General features: G+C 41.1%; 2 protein-coding genes across 8 annotated transcripts in view; one reads left to right on the top strand and one right to left on the bottom strand.

The window, feature by feature from the left end:
* Window positions 1–11,594, top strand: part of AGPAT4 (1-acylglycerol-3-phosphate O-acyltransferase 4) — an 88,456-nt gene extending 76,862 nt beyond the window's left edge. Inside the window, exon 9 of one of the 2 annotated variants that reach the window (XM_026109877.2) lies at window positions 8,824–11,594. In XM_026109877.2, the coding sequence (XP_025965662.1) occupies window positions 8,824–8,915 (92 nt within the window). In that variant the 3' untranslated portion in view covers window positions 8,916–11,594. The other variant, XM_026109879.2, reaches the window with a different exon arrangement.
* A 1,218-nt stretch (window positions 11,595–12,812) lies between these two features.
* MAP3K4 (mitogen-activated protein kinase kinase kinase 4) overlaps window positions 12,813–25,658 on the bottom strand; it is an 82,054-nt gene continuing 69,208 nt past the window's right edge. For all 6 annotated transcript variants that reach the window (XM_026109817.2, XM_026109819.2, XM_026109822.2 and 3 more), the window contains 6 exons: window positions 23,344–23,460; window positions 21,678–21,837; window positions 15,357–15,479; window positions 14,712–14,818; window positions 14,317–14,496; window positions 12,813–13,354 (listed from right to left, as the gene is read on the bottom strand). In XM_026109817.2, coding sequence (XP_025965602.2) covers window positions 13,334–13,354; window positions 14,317–14,496; window positions 14,712–14,818; window positions 15,357–15,479; window positions 21,678–21,837; window positions 23,344–23,460 — 708 coding nt within the window. In that variant the 3' untranslated portion in view covers window positions 12,813–13,333. The remainder of the gene's footprint in view (window positions 13,355–14,316; window positions 14,497–14,711; window positions 14,819–15,356; window positions 15,480–21,677; window positions 21,838–23,343; window positions 23,461–25,658) is intronic.

Below are 25,658 nucleotides of genomic sequence, written 5' to 3'. Positions count from 1 at the left end.
AGTGACTACAGCTTAAAGTACCTCTTTCCATCTGGATGCATGAGAAGTGTCCCTCCTCTTCTCTGGTCAGGGAGTAGGACTCCATTTACACTAGGGGGACCTGGAGCAGAGTGAGCATCGTGGTTGGGGTGTGCTCCTTGAGAATGGGAGATGTTGGATTCAAATCCCCTTAGGTTGCAGAAAAAGGCCCAGCTGGCCCCACCCTTTGCTGAGGATGCTCTTACCCAAAATGGGTGGGTATACAGCAGTGGAAGGGATGAGGTATGATAACCATGGGAAATGCTACTTCATGGGCTATCCCACTTGAGAGGACATTTATTCTGCCTTTGGAAGAAACACCAGAGTAATCTGCATTTGGGACTGATCTCTGGACCCAGGGTCTAATAGGGCACTGGATCTCAGTTGTGGCAGAATCTTTAGATTCTTTGTGCTTCAGCCTTTCCCTCCTAATCCAGTTTCCTCAGTGGGCTGGTCGTTCAGGTACCATACTGAGTTGCCTTATGCTCTGTGCTCTCATGTTCTGCAGGGACACTCATTGCATAAATCAGGGATTTTACCTGGATTTTACCCTCAGGGCCAGATGCTTTAGTGCTTGGCATAGTGGCATCTGTGATTTTGGATTTAGCCCTTGTTAACTTAGTTGAGTGATCCCCCCAGTCCCATACCATCTTACCATTAGTGGCTTTTACCATTATGCCATGTCTTCCCTCTAATAGGAAGGGAGGGGAAAGAACCAGTAAAAAACGATGATGCTAGTAAGAATGGACAGCAAAAAAAAGCCTTTTGCTTTCTTGCTGTCTTATTCCTTGCTTAGATTCTTTTTTGCTTCTGATCAGAAGGTCAGATTAATAAGCAGACTGATGTGAGTCCTCTTTTGAATGCAGTGATAATCCAAAGGACTTGTTCTTAGGTTATTTGTAATGCTGGAGCTAACAGCAACCTACAGCAGCAGTCTGCTGCCAGAATGAATGGATGAGCTCCCAGGCTGCAAGAGCACAGCTGAGGAGTGCATTAAGAACGGTGAGATTAACAGCCCACTATGTGATGCACATTGCCGCCCCGTATGTATCAGCCACATTTGTGGGATGCTGCAGGATGCAGTCCTCTGCAGGGATTTGAAAGCCCCCTGTACTCGGCAACAGCTCTGTGTTCTCTCCAAGCACCTGGCATGACCGAACCCAAAGTGCCTGTAACTGCTGGGATATGCAAGGCAGCGGAAGGTACTGAGTTGCCTGTAGCAGTGAATATTGCCCGATTAGGCTCAGCCAGCCACCTCTTGCTGATAAGCTGGCAAAAAGAAAGGTGCTGTTGTCGATTATCAGCAGACAGCAGCCTCTGTGAGGCCATGGAGGGCGCAGAATCCGTCAGAGCGGAAGGAAGCTCAGCCTTCAGTAAAAACAAACAAAAAGCAGAGCTGGTTCATCCCGATCAGTTAAAAGTGGATGCATCACTGCACACTGAAAGGCCGATGGTTCCCTTAGTACATTCTAGTCTGTATCTATTTTACTATGTCCCTTTAAACGTAATTTTGTTCCTAGCTGGGAATGTTTGGTGACACTCTCTGGAAGCACTGAAACATCAGCCCAGACTGTCACGTGGACTTTTGTAACCAAGAGCCCAGTTTCTGTAGCAGCGTAGTTCTCCCCAAACTGTGCCCTTTACCTTGAGGGATCTCTCTGTCATGAATGTTCTGGATATGATGCAGCTGTCTCCTGACAGAGGAACAACTAGTATTATTGCACAGTTCTGTTTCTGGCTTTAGGCAAGGTCTCAGAAATGAGACTTTCTGTGGCAAGAAGGTGATTGTAGAGGAACACAGATGTACTTTGAGACTTGTGACTCTTGGTGCCAACTGGAACTGTCTGCTTGGCTGATGTGGTTTGTAGCAAAGCAGCCAGGACTATATTCGCCATCTTTTCCAGTGTGAGCTGTGATTGGTACCTGGCTGAGTTGACAATGTAAAAGGAAGCTTTTTCTGTAAACCAGACTAAGTGATTTACCACTGTGATCTGATGATGAAACCACCTTTTCACGTTGGTCCTAGGAGACCTTTTTCTTCTGTTCGTTAATTGAAGAAGCAGAGGTAGCAGTTGGGATATGATTTTTATATATGGCAGTTGGGCTGCTCACCTGATACTCCAGAATTGGGAAGCTTATTGCATTCCATAATAGCCCATTATAGGTTGATTTCATTGCTCGAAGGGCAGACTTCAGTGCCTGGTGTTACCTTCATCACTGTAGGTGTGGACAGAGCAGAAGATAAGCATAAGCATTCTGTGATAGGAAAGAGTGATGGGACTGAGAGGTCCTTTTACCTGATACGCTTTTGTTTGTCTTCAGAATGTCATTTCTCTTCTGGAGAGTCTCTGCTAATTGTGCTCTCTAGTAAGGCCCTTACTGGCACGTAGGTAACTGGCTTTTCAGATGAAAAGAACTGTAAGAGAAGCACCCTATCATAGTCAATTTGGAGTGAAAGCACTGTGGTACCTCAGAACCCAACTTTCAGATCCAAGGAGTGAATAAGTGGCATATATTTAGCTCTGCTGGTTCAGCTCAAACACTTTCAGACCTAAATAAAGGAGGATGTTTCCTCTTTATACTGAGAATGCTGAGCCATCCCCTCTCGCTTTGTTCTGCAGCAGTTCGACTATTTATACTCATAATAATCATTGCATTGTCCTAATATCTGACTCCTGGTCTGGGACCAGGAGCCCTCTGTGATACTGTTTGAACTGCAAGGCAGTCCCTGCTCCAGAGGATAAATACTCAAGTAATTTGGGGGACAAAAGCCCCTTTTGAACACTGGCTTTAGTTTCATAGGACAAATGGCAAGAAATTTGTGTGCTTAACTCACAACTGCTGTTTAGAACTTGGGGCTGATGATATTTCTGTGTTAATGCAGTGAGTGAGTCTGTCAAATGTCAGTAGTTGTATTTGACAGCAGCTTTTTTTCCTTCCCCTCCTGCTTCCCTAATCTGGTTTGGCTCTAAAGAATCCAGTGTTAGGTTGCCTTTCATGTTTTGGTAACTTGTGTTGAAGAGGACAACCTTCATGCACTTGAAGTATTTTATTACAGAGCTGCCAACAGCAATTTAAAGGGGAATTTTTGTTCCATATGCAAAAGATTAAAGGGTTTCTCTTGGCTTGTAAATGGAGAAATAGCTCTTACATGTCTGATGCTAAAAGCATAATGGCACTGAGCGTTATGGCATGGGTCCAGTGTAGTAGGTGTCATTGCAGGCAAGAGAGGTATTTCATTTGTGACAAGCATGAGTAATAATGAACCAGCTTTGATTCTGCAGGAGCAGTTGTATGTCCACTATACAGTATGCGGATAGTGCCCTTAGGAAACCTGTTTCTGCTGATCACAATACGAACAGGCCTGAGTCCTTGGTCACTTGGCAGTGTCCAAGTGCAGAATGTGGACCAAAGGATCAGGGCATGACGTGCTCTGGGCAGTGAGGCTGTTGGTGTATGTAGGATGAGATGAGTGGAAGGTGAGGAGAGCATGAGCCAGCAGGGTTACAGTAAATTTTATGACAGCAAGAGGACATAAATTGTGCAGAATTCTGCCTGCGTTGATAGTGGTGGAGCTGCCAGATGATCTGTGGTTATTTTTTATTATTTATTTATTTAAGCTTTTTGTTTTCTTGCTGCTTCTCCTATATATTAGTTAAGATAGGAGCTAAATGGAAACCCATACCATTAGCAGAAGCCATAATTGTACAAATGTTTCCTTTCCATGTATAACCTGTAAAACTTAGGTGTACTGCAGACTATATATGGGTAATTTCTATACCCCTGCCTGCTGTGAGGCTTATAGCAAGTGCTGTGTGGTACAACCCCAGGAAACAGATGAGAGCAGATCCTGAGGTGTGAGAGAAGAGATGGAAATCCTCTGCTCTGAACTGAGGTTTATACTGAGGGATGTGGTATTGTGTGTGTGTGTGTGTGTGTGTGTGTGTGTGTGTGTGTGTGTAGTGGTTTTCTTGGAGCTAAAAATGTTCAAGAAACAGATTCCATTACTGGCTCTGTCAGTTTGTGATAGCTTTTAAATTGTTAATAACAACAATCCTCCTTCAACCCCCAGCAGACTGGCAGGCAGAGCCATTTCTAACCGTAAGTTAAAAAGCTACAATTCCGCCCTGATTTCTCTTTCTCCCCATCCTTGTAGCAACAGAGCAAGTTCTTACTACTGTAGCTGTATTTAAAACAAACCCTCAAGCAGGACTGCATCACTGGGGAAGGCACCGCAGAAAAAACTGTCTGCAGGCATGTGGCACTGTAATGACATGCTGTTCCCCCCGCTGCCTTCCCCCCGAACATAGCGCAACAGTAAGAAAGAAATCCGCAGCGTTGCCTGTTCTAGAGAACCGAATGGAAACACTCCCTTTTAGTCTTTCCCTTTGCTTGCAATTTTGACTTGGCTGAACAGCCTTTTGGTGTGAGAAATTCTGTCTCCACACATGCTATAACAACAAACTGTTGTATAGGGAATGTAGCACTTGTAGTTGCTGGGCTGCAGAAGAGGTTTTTCCCTAATTGTTCTGGGATTTTTTTGTGTTCTCATATCTGTGGTGCTCATTCTAGTTACAAAAGTATTTTGGAACTACCATAGCTGCTCGGTTTGGTAGACGTTGTCTAGAGCATTCCCTCTGCAAGTAGTAATTTAACACAAATGTGAAGAGATCATCCTGCAATATTTGCAGGGAGGCTGAAAAAAATATTGCAGAAAAGCTTTTGTTTCCAAACTTGGAGTTTTACAACGATGTCTAGAGTGTGGAATGACCAGGCTTTGTGAACTCAGAGCACTCAGAGAATCTTATTGTCACATTTTTGGGATGAAATATTTAGAAGTTTTAGAGGGAGCAAAGAGGTGGCCATTTTGGATAAAACTGGCAGGACCCCTGGTCTCTTATCCCTGTAGTCAGGGAGATGGGGCTAAACAGGGTATGGGAATTGGCCACTTTGGGGGTGGAAGGGGAGGCCCCAGTATGCAACCAGCCTGTTTCTGAAGAGCAGTTCCTGTGCTGCTCTTTCTCGTATCCCAGGTAGCTCAGTGGTGCTCATCACCACTACCTGGTGCTCAGGACTGGGTATTCCTCAGCCACGGCTGTGCTTTTACTCTCTTCTGAAACGTGAGCCTCTCGCCCAGCTTTGGGCTCATCACTCTGACTTTCTCCATAATCAGATAAGCAGCTCTCAAGCTAGACTGGGGATATATTCATGGAGGAGAGCACTAAAATGTTGCCAGGAAGCTGCTGGGGACTAAGGAGAGAGTTGAGAGGGAGTTCAGCTCCAGGAGAGATGTTGAAAGGATGCCGAGAAGAGAAGGCAGGCAGTGCAGGAGGAAGCCGCTGAGGCAGCCCAGTGTTTACCCCGGCTCTGCTTCCGTGGGCTCTGCAAAAATGCAAGGTCCCTTCTCCTCACGCCCTGCTTCCCCGGTGTGCTGAGGACTGCAGGGCAAGGTGAGGGAGGAAGGGAGTGGGGGATTCTGGCAGGGAGTGAAAGAGAAGAAGGAAAAAAGCTGAACTAGGTATCTTACGGCATCCGGGCAGCTGCATTTAGTCCCTGATGTGCTGTGTGGTTGCTGTAACAGTTGCTCTGACATGCTCTGTGTCCATCTCCAGATGCTGTTTCTATCCTTTCTGGTTAAAGACTTAATGCTTACTATTAGCATCATGATCCCAGGCTGTAGGCTACGTGTTGGATTCTCCCCTTGTCTTCCCTAGTTCATGGCCGTTTAAATGTCAGAGATGTTTTCTCTTTTCTGTTCGCCTGAGTGAAAACCCTTTCCTTGTGCTGTTTTGTGTGTTTTCATCTGGGGACTAGCTGTGGTTTGTAAGCTACAATGAACTTGCTGGGAGCCATCTGTGCTTCTGTGCTTTATGCGCTGTACAGGTATTTACCAGTGAGAAGGCCTCATTTTCCTAGCATCTGGGCAGCTGGGAGGCCTGAGGGCAGCCCCAGTCTCCCATCATACCGCTGTCCGTTCAGTCATCGTTGTGTAACATTTGTGTGACCTCTCTCTGATACCCAGTTCCCACTTGCACTTCTAAAAACTATCACCTAATTCAGTCTCATGCTAGAAAACACAAGTCAGGTCGATTGGTTTGTTTTCAGGTGATGATATTTTGAAAGATAAAATATTTGGTGCCTTTCATCCAGGCAAATCAGAACATTTTCCATACAGATGTTTTGAACCTGCTAGCCATCAGCCAGGTAAATGTTAGCTATTCACAAGCTTGTAATGGGAGGGGTAATAGGCAAATCCTGAGCTCACTCCTCACCCTTTCGCAAGAGGGTGAATCAAACACAAACTTGGTTGGACGCCATCGTGGGATAAAACTTGGGAATCACAACTGCTGTTCCTGCCCATGTTACAGCATCCTCTTGCTTTACCTTTAAATAAATTAGGTAAATTTTAAAATGTAATTAACCAAAGTAGGTAACTTTGACATTCTGTCCTCATCCCTATTTATCTGTGTCATGTGGATTTTTTTTAAGATGCAACACTTCTTTTTTTATTAATAAGGTTAGTTATAAAAGCCTACAGCTTGTTTTTCACTTTTTTTCCATCAAAAGAGACTTTTTTTCCATCATGCTTATCTAACAGTGGTTCACAAGTGTTTTTCCAACATTTTCTGCACCCTTTTGTTTTAAATATTTAAGATTTGGCCAAAATAGCTTTGTTTGGCTTTTCTCCTAAGCCTGTCTTGGTATTTAAATATATTTAGCTCTTTCAAATTTCCTTACTTGCAGTTGTACAACCTGCTCAATAGTCTCTGTACCACTTCAGAACAGGCTGCTTGAGGTGCAAGACAGGAGTAGCTATTTAAAAAAGTGCATGGCTGATGTGATAGTGCAAGCCAGGTTATAGCTGGACAAGTAAGCAAAGGGTACGAGCCCAGGGAAGTGCTGGCTTCCAGTTGACAGCCCTTTCCCTTTCCGGTAGTAGCTAGTCCTGGCATTTGCTTCTGTCAGCCCTGCTGTTTGCAGATGATGTCTGATAGTGGACAGTAGCCTTCAGATTTTATTGGTGAGCTGAGACTCAGACCACTGCCATAGAGAGCAGGGCCTTTGGCTGGTGAGGGGGTGTTCAGGGCTGTCTTGTGGCAGTAAGTAAAGATGGGAGTGCGAGGTTTAGGGCACCTCATAGTGTTGCCTGAAAAGCGGATTCGTTGCCCGGTGTGCAATAAGCCAATAATTACATACTCAGGAGAGACATTTGTTTATTTATTTCAGAGTTGTGCAAGCCTGGGTGCTTGGTGGTTTCCCACAAATCGAGCACACACACCCAACTTTTCAAGTAGCATTTATACAAACAAATTGCCAGATTTGCGACTTTCCCTTTTACACTGATTGGTTAGTGATTTCTTCATTCCCTGTGTCCCACCCCTGCTTCTCAAGGTCCTGATGTATTAACACTGCCCCACCTAGGTCAGTAGATGTTATCTCCCAAGGTCCTGACGAACAGGACATAATCTAGGCCCCTTAATTAACACTGTTTCAACAGTGAGAAGAGGCTTTGCTTCCCAAGGTCCTGGCGCCCAAACAGGCCTTATTTCACGGCCTTGACATCCTCCCTTTCGGAGAGTGGGGCACAGGAATGCAGACTGCTTGTAACTCCCTTATCTTTCCAGCCTGCACCAGCTCTGGGGCCCTTTCTTACCGAACTAGGAGCATGGCCTAAGGCTTCAGCAAATTTAGCTACTCATGCTAAGCAAGTGTGCGGCTACTCATGCTAAGCAAATTCTATCTAAGACAGAAATTATCCAAATCTACCTACTTCAAACATTCTTTCTGAGCTTCTCAGGGTTGTCTTGTAACAATAGCATCTCAATCTTGTGACAACAGAATGCAATAACCTGTTTAATGTGCAGATTACTGCATGATAAGTGCTTCCCATTTTATCATCAGCAAGAAAATAACCCGAATTCGGAGGTTTTTTTGTTTTTTGTTTTTGTTTTGGAAAGAGCATTCTGAGCATAGGGACGTGTTTGTAAATCCCATGTGCGTTTAGGCCTGAAAGAAGGGTAGCACTTCTGGACATGCACAGTAGCTGAGCAGAGGTCTGGGGAATAACAGTCTTTGGGCAGCTGAGCCTCTTTATGAAAAAGGCAGGGCTTAGGTTATGTTGCATTTAACTTAAACCTGCGTTCCTAAGTCAGTCACTCCAGGCACTGGAAATAAATCACAAAATAATCCTCTTGCATGGTGAACCATTACTCATGTTAAATCAGCTATAAAGGTCTTTTAAATTAATTTGGCCTTTCATAACTGGTTGTGTGAGCTATAGTTAAGAAATGCCACAACTTACATTTTTGTTGATCAAGATATGAAGTTGCTCTTGCACTTGGTACTCTTGCAGGCACTTTGGTTGTTGAAATCAGGCAGAATTTCTTTCACTCGTTACACATTGCAGGTGGCATATTAGTACATTTTGTCACTTGAATTCCTCAGGGGCCAATAAAACCAACCAGCAAAAGTACCCACATTTCAAAGCCATCTTTGCCTAAGGTTCAACAGGGCCGAGCACATGATGTCTGAGCCTCTCCGTGCGACTCTGCACCCTCCTGGTGGGAGAGACTGTATCTAGACTGAAGCCGGATAGCCAGGTGCTTCCTTCATGAAATACTGTGGGCAATTTACTCGATAGTTGAGGAGGGTACCTTCTACCAAAGGTAAAGTACAGGCATAATGCTGTAGTACTATAAGGTAAGGAATGCCATTAGTGTCTCTTTCAAAGTACTATATATGTGCAGACCTTCAATCTCTCTAGCTGCAAACAGCCTTTTAACTTTACTTTTAATTATTTTGCAGCTTCTGTTGGTGTCAGATGGATGATAGGTGTTACAGAAATTAACAAGGGCTCCACCTATGGCAACAATGACAACAAACAGAAACAAAAGTAGTATCTTCAGAGACTGCTTCAATCCAAAGGGAACAAATGCAACTTCTGAAAACTCTTAAGTGCATATCACTGTCCTTCGAGTGAGATCAGAAGAAGGGTAGGATGAGCAACTGCCATGCATATCTGTGCTTCTGTTATTTTTCTTCTGGGGTTTGGGCTGGATTGAAAGATGCACTCCTCCATATACTCTTAACAACAGGTTTGCATTTGATTGGTTGGTTTGTTTTCATATAAAGTGTCTTAGGGTTTGAAGAAAAAAAATCCAGTGTGCTTGTATGATGAGAGACCCCACCTGGAAACTAACCAGTGGTTGCTGAGGTGCAGGCTTTATCTTAATGTGCTCTAAAGGAATGGACAAATGTCAGAAGAATGTTACAAGAAGATTAAAATCGGTATTTGTCTAGATCATGCATTAACAGTTTAACAACCATAATCTGTCAATGTTTAAATACAGTAAAATGCTCTGCTTCCTTAGACCAGTATTGGACTGAAGCAATTCTACTGAAGTAGCAGGATTACAGTAGAGCTTTTCCACACACAGAATTCATTCCCACAGTATGCACCACATCACTGGCCCTTTAAACTTCAGTCAGACTCTGGGTAAGGGCCTGTTTTGTTAGATCAGAGACTTGCAGTGGCAAAACCTGGAGTGTAATTTGCCTTAGAGGCCTGAACAGAGCTCAAGTTAGCCACTGCTCTGTCTTTTCCCAGGCAATACACCAGTGGGATACCTGAAACCTGTAATTCTTCTAAGAATAAACTGTTTAGAGTTTGGAAAAACTGAGGTAATAAATCACTTTTAGCTTTAAACACTAACAATGGTGGAAACAAACAAAAAAAAATGGGTATGCTGTAACAAAGTAAATGCAAAGTGTGCATTAAAAGTTATTTCCCCACACCTATACTGTTGTGATCCCCATTAATCTGCTTTTCTGCCTTTTCTGATAAATTGGTTTACAAGGAGCCTCATAACATTCAATTTGAGGTAATACTTAACTAACCTCTTGCTTTTGTTTTGGGGAAAAGAGGGCAGTTGAGAGAGAAACCTAGGGTGGTGGTATGGCTTGGGTTTTTTTTAAAGGCTCTCTGCATTTGACACCCTTCTGTATTAAGTAAAAATAGTTATCAGGTCCCTTGGGAAAACTTACTTTGTTGCTCTCACATTCCTAGTACTGATTCCAGGGCATTTTCCTATGTTTTTAAATTTCTGATGTCAAGGATGTATAAGGAAGTTACTGCAAAGGGCTTGTTTAAAAGAAAAAAAAGTGGAAAAAGGTGGGTGAGGAGGAGACTCCAATCATCAACAGTAATGAAAAATCTAAACTTTTTTTAATCTAAAGATACTGAGCACTAGTGAGCACTTTTCTTTACACTTCCACTGATGTTACATTTTCATTGCACATAGGTCTACACCATGATAGTCTAGGAACGCACAGCCTATGTTTCTTTACAAAAGAAAGCAAGCAGTTTTAGTAGCTGGTGTAAAGATAATTTCTCTTTTGCTGTAGTAAAACTAAAGCTAAAAGAAACAGGGCTCATACAACAGAAAATAAATCATAACATGAACTATGTATTTGCTGTTCAGTATGTCATATCATTTAGAACATTCTAAACATTTTAATAGATGGCATCTAAGAAGGTAAAGTAATGCTTTTAGCATGGGGCAGTAGGTAAAAACCTTCTGAGAGGAAGCAGCTAGTAAAATGTACAGTATGAAGGAAGGAATAGGCCTTGGGGATTTCAAGGGACTAGGTTTTTTTTGTTTTTTTTAATACACATGTATTCCCTATGCTCTGAAACTTTCTGGAACAGATTGTACAATGTCATGTACGTAAACAGGGGCTTTAGTCTACATTTTGTATGTTGGAAAACTAAACTGAGTTGAAGCATACTGTCATGCTTATAAAGCTACTCTGTTAAAGTGCACACCCTTCTCTGCTGAAGGGCAACCATGCACTTGTATAGGCTAAAACAGTCTAACAGGGAAAACAGTATATGAACATGTAGTAGCATCTGAAGGTACTATCATGTACTGATGCATCAAGTGTGTTGCTGAGTCAGACCTGATTGATTGGTAACAGTGAAAATGGGCACAGGAGGGAAAGATCTCTTCAAGCTAGCATTTTAGTCAGCAGCACTTGTCATGGTGGTAGAATGAACTCTCTGTGCAGGTGGGTGTAGTTCTGAACAGCAAATACATATCCATGTAGTGACAGAGTTCTCAGCTTATTGCCTTTCTAAAAAGCCACCGATTTAATCCGCTGATAGGAAGACATTTAATATTCCTTGTGAAGCTTGGTCACTTCCTTTCTAGCTACATGTAGTACCACCTCTCCAAGCCAACAATACCAAACGTAAATACTTTTTGAATGAGCAACATTTAGAACAGGCATAAGGCTGGACATGCCAGGCCTGGATCCTTCCTCCTAGACACTTGTAGAAGTCCCAGTGCACAAGGACTACACCACTGGGCCCTTCCAGCAATCACTGGAAAACAAAGCTTAACAGTACTTGCCAAAGTTAAGTTAGTCCAGTTCACTGTATTAAAAGAATGACTATTACATCATTAGGAATCAGTGTTTGCCCCTTTCCACAACAAGCAACTGTATGTTCTACAACTGCCTTAACAAAAAGTAGTCTTATGTTTGTTTATACAAAAATAAAAATATAAAAAGCTGAAGCGCAGTGAGTGAGTTTTCTTTCGGTTAGCAACAATGAACTAATAACCATTGGCTCCTTATCTTTCTTCTGACAGCTCCTAAAAGCTGTGCTCAGTTCCTGTTTGCCTACAAGGACACAATCCCTTTTAGATAGGGAAACCTGAAGACAAACGAGGAGACAAGAAGCTCAGATGCTCCTGTTGCACCAGGAAGTGAGGAAAACAACAGGCCATAGAGCCTTTCCCCTCAGATGCTTTGAAAGCAAGTTGCTTAGGGTGACAAGCCCTCCCACCATTACTGAAAATAGGGAATGTAGGGGATGTTCTTTGTTTAAACTCAACATAGCATTTCTGAAAGCCCAGAAACACTGGGTTAGTGAACTGCATGGTAAGGCTTGTCTATTTCTAGATTTAAATACCAGCTTTCATGATATCTTCTCAGGAGCTCACTAAGCTGCTAAAAGCTACCCCTTAGCTGTAACAAATTAAAGATTTGTGGATTAAGAGGCAACAAAACTTTAGAATGAAGCCAAATATTAAAAGTAAGTTTTCTGCTTTATAAGTAAGTTACCCATTTTAAGGTCTAAAACTATAACAGGAATATATATACTTGCACTCCTAATATTTGCAAGTAACAGTTATTACCTGGAGGGAGTCAAACAAAATGATCATACCTAAACAGATCAAACACTGCAGACTGTTTCTTAAAACTGCTGTCTCCTTCCCCCTTCTACCAGTTTTCAAGAGAACAACAACATCATTGAACAATCAGTCCAGGATCACACAGTGGTTTTATACAAGTTCTTAAAAGCAAGTTTTTGTTCTTGCCCAACAGACCACAAGAGCAGTCTTCACTCATTCTGTCCTCAACCTTTCCCTGTTTGTTTGTAGTAATCCAGTCCAGGAAGAAAGTTATTTCAGACCTTAATGCTATCCCTTATAGAATAAGTAGGATAAGGAACTGCACATCACCTTATTTCCTCAGGGTGGGGCAGACAGAGAACCTTAACTCTGTTATCACCTGTGCACTGTAAAATCATCTTACACAGCTTGCTGAACTTGACAAAACATTTACAACTGCAGTATAAAAGAAGCTTCATTCCAGATTGTTTAGTCTTAAACAAGAGTTGTGAAAAAAGTTTAAAATGTGACAGGACCCCATATCCCATACTATTATATATTTATTTTCAGGATAGAAGGAAAAAAAGAAAAGAAAACCTCCACAGACTTACAAACAACTCCTAAAATAAACAATTTATTGAGAAAAAAACTTTTTTAAAATTTCATTAATCAGCCTTCTGCATAACAAATCTGAAGCTTGCCAAAAACAAATAAACAAAAAACAGTAAAATTTCACAGTCAGTGCACTCAACAAACATTAAAAACAAGGTCCATAACGCCTGATAACACTACAGCATTTTTTTGAACCTAGAGAGTTCAAGAATACTACATATTAACATTACAGTTCTCAATCAAATGAGAAACAGGAGAAAGAACAAAAAAGGTATGGTCCATATACAGTAGTAATGGCACTTTCACTGAAACATGCAGCTTCTTTCAACTTGCAGACACCGTCACATGAGCAACATGTGCCAAGTAAAATATACAGGAGCAGCAGAAAAAGTGACGCTTGTCACTTGTGCAGTCTTCGTAAGTTTAACTTATACTGTTTCTCAGCACAGTTTTTATGTAAATATTACATACAGTAGTGATTAAAAGATATTTTGCCAGAATATAAAAAGGCCAGAGACTGAGTAACTTCATTCTTCATCTGTGCAAACCTGTGAAGGGGACAAAAAACCCAGTAAGTCCAACTGCCATCTTCTTGGTGCAGTCAAAGGCAGTAGATCAATTTTTTCAGCACCTTCACTGAACAGAAAGTTAACAAGGGAGAAGGAAAAAAACCTCCAAAGATGTTATAATGCTAATGCATTACAACTGTATAAATGAATACTGATATTTCCACCGTCACCCTGCAATTCTTATGCACATAAGGCAGCGTTCTGCCTGTGATGGATAGAATTTGGCCATGGTTGCATTTATAAGATGGATGGGGGTGATGATCCCAGACATACTGTTACTTGAACCAGAATACTGAAGTGAATAACGATGCTGGAAAATTAGACAGAAAATTAGACAGAATCAATAACCTACTGTGCTCCTACATCTTCCAAATAAATAAATAAATAAATAAAATAGTTCAAGTACACCTAAATTTGTGGATGAAAATATTCTTAGGCAAATAATTAAACCAAAATTAATGCAAGAAGTGCAGCATCTTATAGCAATATTATTTGCCAGACAAATGCTTAATAACACAGTTTCATTCTCAAGCATGTGCTTGTTCCTCTTTTCATGGAAGGGACCCCTATCTCTACATTACTGAAGTCTGTGCATAGGCACTCACTAAAATTGTAGGTCCGCAGCCCTTCAGATCTAATTAGCTACCACTGAGCCTACTCTAAAGTTTGACAAGTCCTTCTAATATAAAAAACAATGCATCTCAAAACAGCAGTGAAAATTCATTTTATGATGCACACCAGCTTTTAGTCAAATGTTTGCTAGCAATATCATATGGGCCTCTTAAAAGCTGCCAAACCTTGCTTTCCGGACAATATCAACTTAGTGTCAGCCTACCACCAGGATACAAAAGCCCTGTGGCATATGTGTAAATGATAAAGCCAGCTAACAGCCCTTTCTGATTCACGTCTACAGTCTTTGCAGCCAAAGCCGTGAGACAAACCTTGACAAAGGGATGGTCGAGGAGCTGGCTAGCCGTCCACCTCATCTTTGGGTCACTTTCCAGACAGTGGCAAAGGAAGTCTTTCCCTTCTGGGCTCACCTTGTCAGGAATAGGAGGTTTATGACCCATCCCCACTCTATACATGATCTGGAAGTTGTGCTCGTATTCATGCCATGGCCTCTGCAACAGGTAACAAAACTGCTAAGTGCAAGGTTTAGGGAGTAATTTGTTAGCCAACAGAGCTATTGCTAGAGCAGTATTTCTGAAGCTCAGGAAGTTAAAAAAGACCCCAGTGCTCGTGGACTTTGTGATAAATTGCTATGAGTGGACCAAGAACCTTCAGAGAAACTGCTACGAGCAGTTTCCTTTCATTCTAATACATGAAACATCCTTACCTTGCCAGTGACCATCTCTATTACAACACAGCCCAGGCTCCAGATGTCTGCTGCACGCCCATGTCCTTCTCCTTTAGCTCTAGTAATGACTTCTGGAGCCATGTATGCTTTGAAACAAAACATGTGGTGTCATCAGTTCATACAGCAGAAAGAACAGTATGTATTTAAGTCATTAACTGGGCAAACCAAATGCTTGTTAACACATCTGCAATGAATTACCACAAGCTACAGCTTTTCTTGCTAAGTTTTATCATTCGCAGTCTTCTTGTTCTCTGACACATTTGCAGCATAAATGTCTCAATTTGAAAAATAATAGTGAAAATGCTGGATGCTTTCAGTTATTTGCATTTTTAAAAAACAGATTAAGCAGCTGTTCAAATAAGGACACTACTGTTTCAGTAAGGCTACAGAGAAAGATACAGCCCCAGAAAATGTGAGCTCCAGAACCTTTACAGTTACCAGACAAAATTTTATCTTTTCAGGTCTATTGTTTTGGCTGCTGGATGTAAAACGCATCTAACCAGCTAAGGTCAAACTAAGCTTCCCTAAAATGAATCAGTTTACTCCAAGCCAGACTTTTGACTGAGGCATCCAGTCATCATAAAAGATGACAAGCATCTATCTGCCTAGCATGTATCTCCTCACCTGCAGTCCCCAAAGTACTGTTCACTTCTCCAGGCATTGTCTGGGTGTTGTTTTTTAATTTCACTGAGCAGCCAAAGTCTCCTAATTTAATCAGTCCAGATGAGGTAAGAAAGATGTTGGCTCCTAGGAAGCATAAAGAATAACGTTAACACTTGTTAAATCAGTGCTGAATTGAGGAATGAGGACTTCTCGACATGATATACTCTTGGAAGTTAATAGCAGATAACAGCTGAATTTGCAGTTAGATCTTTACCCCTGGATTAAGTGTGGAAAATGTTAGCATTAAAGATGTTTCCCTACAGGGTACATGCTTACTTAGCCAACTGGATTTTTGGTTGATTTCTGTTAACACTAAAATGTACTGGAAGATGACGATAAGAAGTGTTCAAAACACAAGAGGAGTACAGCAGGCAAAATCATCCATTTTCCACACATGCTCATGATGAAAAATACTCCAGGAATTTATGAATTCCAGCACTTAACCTTTGTGAGCACTGCACTACAAAAACCACCAAAAAGTCAAGTCTTCAAACTCCTTAAGGACAGCCTGTGAGTCTCCTGGCAGAGGTCACTGTTGCCTACCTACCCATATCCACCTTCTCACAGTTCTACTGAGTCAAGACAGATGATACCATACAGCTGTGTCATCACAGCAGACTTGCAAAATGAAGCCTATGGCATTGGCTTATTACATATACCACCAAATGCCCACTCCCATTTTGTTCTGCTTCTAGTACAATTTCTGGGGGCGATTATGTATTACTAGATAGCCACACAACCAACATACACTAGCAAAAATTACCCTTGCATAGTTGAAATTCTCCATGGGAACTCAGCAGTTGGCTTCAAGTCACTTGCTCTACACAGCACTGCAATATAAACCAAGTGGCTTTGATAACCAGTGGTTTTCTTTACTTCAATATCCTGCCAAGACCCATGAGGAGAGCCAGAGAACCAGCAGAGCAGGAGCTCAGTATGCAGGTCAGGCCAAATTCTAGATTCTGCAAGTGTCATAATGAAACCACAAGTAGGTTGCAAATGAGTCACCTGGCAGAAATACAGCCTGAGTTGTTTTCTCTTGAGGAAAGATGAACGGTATGCACTGAACGAAATTGCCTGCCTACTCTAGGATAACCCAAATGTTGGGGGCTTCATTACACATCGCCTTTTCCCACATCACTCAGAAGCATCTTTCATAAATAACTCATCTGAATATGACCTTTCAAAGTTTCTCACTTTTGTTCCACTCTGAACATGGAACAGTGCAGGATTTCTTGTCTGCTCCTCCTATCTATTATGGTCTCTTAGTTAATGAGCTTTTCCAGTTAGCTTGGCTGGGAATTCATGGAAAGAAAAAAAAAATCCTCAAAAAGCTCAAGTTAAAAAACAGCAGTGCAGGCCAACGATGCCAAAACTCTGCCCATTTCTCAGAGGGCTTCTCCTGCAGTTATAAGAATGCTTGTCAGCTAAAGCAAGATTTATTTAGTTCAAGAAGTGCTACACATAACTGCACTAAAAGGGGGGAAAAATCATTAAGAAATAAATTCCAACCTTTGCTTCCTGTAAACCTTTAAAAAGATGTGAAAGAAGAATTATTTTTCAGTAAATACAGACACCGTGTCTGTATGTTTTGCACTCCTGGCATTCAGGTGCCTGCATGTATTCCAGATCAGAATTCTTTGGCTGGAAGTTTGCCAGCAGAGTTGCACATGCATCCAGAGCCAACCTGGACCCTGCGCTCATAGGCCTGTGTAATGGAGCTGGGTGGACTATCCCTTGGCTCCTTCAAGAAAAATATGACACACAAGCAGTACAGGTGGCAGCTGGATGAGACAGTAAATACAGGCAATGCATTAGAATGACAGTTACTATGTCATCAACTCTCCCATTTGAACTACCACCCATGACTTTTCTTTTTCCGATGATTTTCAAGCAATTGTCATATAGAAGGTGGGCATGCTTAGCCTACACGAAGAGCTTGGGAAAAATGGCCTCCACTAGCAAATACATTCACAAGGATGTTTTGGAAATCTATGTTCTGTTTCCCCAAGAAAGCATCATACAGAGTTCATGGCTGGCTGGCTATAAAGTGGGCAGAAACTGCCTGAATTGAAGTCCAATGATCTCTCTTTTGACTGAATCTTAAGCTATTCTGATAACTCAGTTTAGTAAGTGTAACATAAATTTTATTGTGAAAGCTCCTATGAGCCCTCCTATGTTCCTGAAAACATCTGGAACTGTCAAATCGGATGAAGCAATGAACCAAGGTTTCACCAGGAAAGACAGAGACAGAACTTAAAAAAGACATTTGCTGTCAGCTGAACAAGGCTTCCACTTACACACTGTCTACTGGAGCCACTGATTTCTAAGGTCTGCCCTGGAAATCAAGACCAAGTTGTAGAATGAATCTTTAAAAAGGGTCTCCTTTATTAGATGAAGCCTGCACAGAATCCACCAGGACTTGCGTAAGAGAACAAGAGACTTAAGAGCAGTACTTTGATGATGCATCGTCCTTTTTACCTTTGACAGTTAATGTGAATGGGAACACAAGAAAATTCCTATTGTATGTGCTTGGGTAATAAGCAAAATAAAACTGGAGGCTATCGCTAAAACAACAAAAAGGCACAACACTCATTTGTTCCTTCTTTCCTCCTACATATATGTTGTCAAAAGCAGATCGAAAGTTCTGTATAGGATGTCTTTGGTGGAGGCAAGAAGTAACAGTTCTACACAGTACCCCCATTCATACTACAAGACGTTCTGGACAGGCTGCAAACAAGAGCACATACTTACTTAGTGGTAGTCTTGCTACAGCAAATAATTTAAACTGAAGTTGTTTAGTGCCCTGTACCTCTGTGCCAAGTCAGTCCTGTAAGAACTGCAGTGAAAACTGGCGATACTAGCACAATATTCCAAGGATGTTGGTGTCAATACTGAGAGTCCAAGAGGAAATACCAAAAGCCCCACTGATGACTGGGGCGTAATTACATAAATGGGGGCAGCTCACAGCCATTCCTCAGCCAGTACTGAAGCAATGCAGCAGGCAAGTTCACTCAAGAAACAAGAACTTGTTTCAGGCCAGATGGTACCTTTCGATGACAGAAACAGCTCTAGCCCCCTCTTCTGTTCAGTCTCTTTGAAAAGGTGACATGCACATAGTCTCCTGTTGAATGACCTTCCTTCCTCTGTGCTAATCATGAAAACATGAAGGCAGGAATAGTAGAAATTTTGGAAGAGGTAACAATGTTAATGAGAATATAATAATAGTTTGATGAAGACCTCCTGGCCTGGAGGGTCTCACTCACAGGTTTCTGATTTACTGAAGTTTCAGAAGCAGTCCCTTCTGTCTTTGCATTCATTCATTCTGAAAATAGTCTAAACACTCTCTAGGAATGTGTTTCAGCTTCAAGAGAGAGGGCATCAGGCACAACCTTCATGATTAATTCCTCTTGATTTGGCACCTGTGAGACTGCACTTGGAGTGCTGTGTCCTGGTTTTGGACTCCCCAGTACAAGAAAGACTGACATACTTGAGTAAGTCAAGCAGAGGGTCATGAAGATGGTTAGGGGGCTAATGAACATGTAATGAGAGGCTGATAGATGGATTTGTTGAGCCTGGAGAAGGCCAACGGGGGAAACTGATTGCTGTTTTCAACTGCATAAGGGGAGGGTATAAAGACGACAGAAGCAGACTTTTTCCTCAAAAGTGAAAGGATATGGGGCAACGGACACAAACTCCAACCTCTGCAAATTCCAGTGAGGTATTACGAAAAAGTTTTTCCACAGCAAGGGTGGTCAATCACTGGGACAGCAGTCCAGAGAAGTGGGGGAATCTCCATTCCTGGAGATCCTCATAACTCAACTAGACAAGGCCCTGAGCAATCTAACTTTGACATTGGATCTGACACCAAGGTTGGCGCTGCTTTGAGTGGAGAGAGGGCTAAACGAGAGATCTCCAGAGGTTCCTTTCGGCATTAAATATTCTATGATTCTCTGTCACAGAGCCGTACAGCTTCCTCGCAAAAAGTGAAGTAATTCCAACTGAGGAATCTGGGTTTAGCCACAGAGGTTAAAGTCCAATTCCCAGGACAGAGGTAAAAAAGTATCCAAAAAACCCTTTAATCACCTTCCACACACCAACACCAACTATTATGTACAGTGATACAAAACAACACAAAGCAGTGCAATCAAGTATAAAAAAAAGCAACACTGCTCTCACTTTTCTCTCATAGCCACAAGTTGAGAAAGGATTCATGGCAGCTGTGTCTTGCTCCATCTTTTGCATTCATAGGATGGGATGGCATAATACCATCTGAAGGACAGCTGTGGCTCAGTGAACACTACTAAAAAAAAGAGTCTATTTTTGAGCCCAAGGTACTTGCAGACACCAACTGTGGGATACATATAAACAATCACTAAGAACTGTTGCTGAGAGAAAGACATCCACAAGGATATTAGACAAACCAGCCACCAGACATCTAGGGTGACCTCACAGCGAGTTTTGCCAGAGAAGAGCAGTTTTAACTCAGTCTGAATGACACATGGTCATTCTCCCCTATCAAAAACAGTACCTGAAAACGTAAGAATAGATTGACTAGCATTCTGCTAAAAGTGAAAAGAGCTTTCTTTACTGCTGTTAGCTTGAAAACTTGGGGACGCAGTACTAGCATAAAAGCAGACAGAGAGAAACTTTAAATGCAATGTCAAGCACCCTTTATAAAAATATTCTCTATGCAGTCTTAGTCTTCATATTTCATCTTTAAATTTAGGGGAGGTCTATGAATAGAAGTGTCTACAGTAACGCTCTGTTGGTAGCTGCAATTATTCTCAAGGAACACCCCAACATTTGGTATTAGGAACTCTTTTTGCAACAAATATGTCCTCAGATAATGTAGGATTGTAGTTTTGTTAAACAGCTATTCTGACTTCAGTGCTTTTCTCTGATGAAAGGAAAACCTACTCCTCTTCATCTGGAAACATATCCAGAAATCAGCAATGACACAGAGCAGTGATAGGGAAATCCCTATCATTAGGCCCAGGCTCTGGAGCCAGCCCTGGATTTTTATCACAAGGAGCTTCCAGAACAGAGCCATCCAGCTAAGCAGAACCTGGATATATAATGACCAGTGAAGGCAAGGCGCTGTGAGAAGCATGGAGAGAAATCCATTATTGGAAAGAAACCTTTAGTCAGGAAAGAGAACCAGAAAAGGCAAGATTGCTGCGGAATGGGAGTGAGGGAAAGTTTCCTACGAAAAAAAGCCAAAACTGACTCAAGAGTGGCCTACCTGGGTGGGAGGCCTCTGGATCGTAGATAGTTCTCTTCCCAAATGAGAAGCACGAGGCCAAAGGACCAAGAGCAACTGGGAACCTCCTACACTGCTGCGATGATTCAAAACCCTGTGAGCAAGAGGGACATAGACACCCAGCATCGTTGGGCTGCACTGCCTTGTCATAAAACGAGCATTTGCAGGGCATTGTTTCCCCTGCTTTCTGCTAGGTTTCTGCCATAGGTGAGCAAAATGTGTCAGACTAACAAAAGCAAGGTAACTAGCCATGGAAGATGTTCCTGGAAGGAGCAGGAAAGGAAAAAATGAATGTGAAATGTGGAGTGAGACTGGCTGCCTTAAGCAAAGGCCAAAACCTACCCCCCAGTGGTTCCTGAAATTCCAATTTGTTGATTTTGTATAAACAAGGGCTAAGAGCCAAGCACAAGCAGATTAATATGTATGGCGAAAAAACACTAGGTAAGTAAATTCAAGTCTTACTTTTTACCATATCTCTTTAACTTGTTTTAACAAGGCTTTTATCACTATGTTTAGTCAACCATTCCTTTGAAATCCTACAAACTCTTCTGGAAAACAGGAATCACAAGGAAAAGTTCTGATGAACAACCAGAGCACTGTGCTACTTGCCAGCTCCCAGAAAACGCCACTATTTCTTGTATGGATGAGATTAAAATAGCATTACATAACTCAGTATATTAGTGCTATAAATACAAGGACTAAAATTTGAGTTTGGATGAATCTCCCAATGATCTTAATGACCTCGACATGAACTTTTTAAAATTAAGGGATGGGCAGAATTTGTTCATAGTTTTGCAATGCTATCTGCAAAGATTTTGTATGTTCTCCACTTAAAAAGGAGCACAAAACTAGCCAGTAACTCGTGAACTACTGAACAATGTGTGGAAGGTTCTATACTCAATTGCTGTACTACTGTAGAAAATTTGTCCTAAATCTGCAAAAAAAGTAGTTCTCTCCTCCCCACCCACCCTCATCTACAACACTGAAACAACAACATTACCTTTTTTGGTTACCATTACCTTTAATGTCTCGATGAACAATACCATGTTCATGTAGTACATTGATTGCAATCGTGATCTGCTTTGAGTAGAGCCTAATGACATGTTCCTGAAGGCCCAGTTTTGATACCTCCTCCAGGGTGCCCTCATCACAGTACTCCATGAAGATGTACATTTCTTCCTGTTGTGGGAACCAAACCGGATTTCACTGGTTTTATTTTAAATGTTTTTTTTAACACTCGATTAGGATCAAGTTCTCCTTCAATCCTTTGCTGTTTGTGAAAGAGTAAATTTTAATGGAAATACCTCTTAATTGGGAATATCTAGTAAATCATCTATTCAGAACAACTCTATTCTCTTGGGCACTCCCTAACATAATATTCTATTGCACAGCTATAAAAAATCTCTTATACATACTTATCTGTACCCATACAGTCTTTATGTAACTGATATTATCTGGTGGTACATGTTTCTCAGTTTGTCCCAAACTGCACTTTGGAAATCTTGTAGGTGTGTTAAGCAGAAATACAACATGCTACTCTGTAATTTAACAATAAAATTTAACAATAATTTTTTTTTTAAAAGGTGGGGGGGAAGGAGGGGGGAAACCCTCTACCAATTTCTGCATGTTTTGATTGCTTAGGGAGTGTAAACTTCTTGCTGTTGTCTGTGCCTTAAGCACACCATCTCTGACTCACTTCAAGAAAACATTAAGATTCTTTCTCTCTGTCCATCGCTCCCACCATTTTGAAACTTTCAGACAATTTTAGCTAGACTTAATACAAAAAGATGTCAAAGACATGAACTCCTAAAACTAGCCTAAGAAATCAATGACCCAGTGGCATAGACACACAAATTAGTGTCCTCAAGTAAAGAAATGCAGACCAAGAACAGCCTTTGTTCCCTTCCAAAACAGCAATGGGCCAACAAATCAACACGTTCACATTGAGCAAGTCAGTCAAAAACATACACAGCTTTCCAGCCGGACACCAGGCCTCCTGTTCCCTGCCTGTCCCACTGGGTACAGGCACAGGCAGGACCTGAGACTCAGCAGGGGCAGGTGGGAAGGGCATGTTGGAAGGAGAGATCAAGAGAAGAGAGGGTGCCTCATTGCTGTAGACAACTATAGAATCCAAGTCTGTAAGAAAATCAGGCTTCATTAGTTCTGCTGCTAATGAAAGAAAACTTCTGAAGAGATGTTAGCTCCATTCCAGAAGATTTGCTGTCTTAAGATATTTAGCTGGCATCAAGAGTTAAATGCCAGCACAAAATTTTCCCAGAAGTCAAGATATTGGTACAACTTTCACTGCTAACAGTGAAGGCTTTTAGGCTGTCTGATCAGTACCTACACACAAAAGTTATCATACAGTACAAAATCTAGCTTTCATTTAGAGCAGCCAAACAGAATAGCAGCATGGAAAAACTCCAGCATTACTCACTCTGCTCACTTACTGTGCACTCTCTGTTTATGTACTAGTTCCACAAATTTCTGCAAACTACATTCTGAAGAGACCCCAGCATTTGCGGGGCGGGGGGGGGGGGGGGACACAATCCACAGAGCTATCCAGTAAATTACAGACAACTAAGTTAAATTGGAATCTTCTGGAGTAAAACCTCCAATGGCCAAAAACTTCTGCAAATTTTCTCTCAATCCTATATAAGTTCACAATAATTACTGTTTTCTTACCCTGTGGAGCTCCACACCAAAATAACGAACAAGATTAGGGTGCTTGATGCCTTCAAAAATCTTCAGTTCATCTGCTGTTTCTTTGATGGTTTTGTGATCATTGGGTTGAAATCTTATCTGCAAGAAACATTTTCATTATTTTGCCACTATTATGTTTAAAATTACTAAGGAACAAAGAACCAAGAAAACAGTTAAAAAGCCAATCATTAAACTCTTTCTTAAGAAATACCTTCATCAAAGAGGTTCAAAACACCTCCCTCCCCATCAAAACACCCTGAACTAAACAAAGAACCCCAAACTATCTCCAGAAAGTACATCATGATTTACAAACTTTTACAAGAGCAAAAGGCTGTCACTATTTATTTCTCTCTCCGTGTGCGCACGTGCACATTGTGTGTGTGCGTGTATATATCTCTCTCTCTCTTTGGAGCTTGCCCTTTAACTTAAATATGGTAGATAAACACAGTGCAAGAGGATCTGAAAACAACAACGACATCAAAAGATATTCTAAAGGATTTCTTTGGTGAATCGAGAATGAGGCAGCTGCAAAGAAAAGGTATGGCATGGAGCAAACACCATCATAAAGGCATGTTTAAATGAATAATTTTCATTAGTTCTTCTACAATATGCTGTGATGGATTTTTCTTGAAGGAAAAAATTAGCACATTATCTGAAAAACTGATTTAAGTCCTCTCCTGATCAAACAAAGACAGGCAAAATGCACAGCACAAGTTATGGAAGATGCTATTTTTACTATCTTATTACAGAGCCTGAAGTTTTTTTTTTCAGTTGCCAAGTACTCAATTAATATAAATGCACACATTTTACCTTTGGTTGCTAGGGTATTATGATTGTTTTGTTCTGTAGAATAATTCCAGTATATTATTTGCACTCAAATAATGATAAAATTAAATACACAGAGGTCATAAAAGTGACAGATGACATTCAAGTATTTTATATATTTTCTAACACTTCAAAGCTGTCATACTGGGTATTTGTAGTTATTTTCACTGTCATTTAGAGATATTTTAAGGACACTGTAGTTAAGACAGTAAAGTCTGAAGAAATATTAAAAAAAAACCACACAAACACACACACATACAACTATGTTTTCAACCAGTTTAAAATTAAAGAAAAAAAAAAATCTTCTCCCACAGCATTTTTAAGGAAAGTCAGAAGAGCTTTTTATTTGGAAAAATGCAAACACACTATGTATTTAAGCTCACAGTGAAAATCAGTGCTTCTCATTGGTCATATATGTCTAGCAGTTAGAAAATACCACAAAAAAAGCAGTGTACTAAATATGTAGCCTACTAATGAAATGTCCATCAAGCAAGGTCCATTTGCACGTATTTTTAACTTCTGCTAAAAGTCCCCCAAGGAGAACACATACAGGCTAATCTGTAAAAAGCACCTGCATCTAGAAAACATCTTTGAATTCCAGAAACAGAGTGCTCCTAACCAGGGAGAGGAAGGGTGGAGGGAATGGTGTTCCTTTCAGCAGCATCAGAAAAAAAACTTTCAAGTATTGGTATTAATTAGTCAATGGATGAGTAATGGCACAAGAACTTAAGCACAGGTCCAGTCCTGCTTTCTCATACCTTTGAGAGATCACATACATATCACGTATGTTATATTTTATGACCCAGTTCTTTAAGAGCTCTAGCGTCAAATGGCTGGCATGGTAACTGTCGCGAACAGTTTATGCTCACAGTTGTCTGAAGATTAGGAAATGCAATAGAACTAAACGATACATATATTGTAACAAATAAGGTAGGGGAAAAGGATCTCTACACCTACACAGCTTTACTTACTTCTATACTGAAAATTAAATTTTCTGTACCCACCAGGTTAGTCAACAGTTTTGTGACTCAGCCTAGCTCACTTAAACTACAGGAGAAGCTGAAAAACATCTGATGTGACACTTCCTATCTTTTTCTCTAAGGAATGAAGAAGAAAGGAATAAAATGTGAGATAAAATACCATAAAATAAGATACACATTTCTGTACAGTCTTCAGTAATGAGAAAATTCTCTCCAAAATAATTAAGGTCTCTTCATGGGAGTTCACACATATTAAGCAAGTATTCGTTAAGTTCAAAAATCCCTGTTCGATTAGTAAAAATCAATATCCATTTTACATACATTTAAGTTGAAAGTTGGAAATTTAAAGAAAAAGCTTAAGCATTCAAGGAAGAACAGTTGATAAATAGCAGAGGTGGATACATGATGTAGCAATTTGTCTTCCCATCCTTTTCCAACTAGTTAACACCAGGGTTCAGAAAACCTGAATGCCCACTAGCTCATATACATTTG

The sequence above is a fragment of the Dromaius novaehollandiae genome, chromosome 3, assembly GCF_036370855.1.
Source record: "Dromaius novaehollandiae isolate bDroNov1 chromosome 3, bDroNov1.hap1, whole genome shotgun sequence".
NCBI lineage: Eukaryota > Metazoa > Chordata > Aves > Casuariiformes > Dromaiidae > Dromaius > Dromaius novaehollandiae.
Note: the sequence above shows the minus strand (reverse complement) of the source record. Positions and strands in the feature narration are given on the sequence as shown.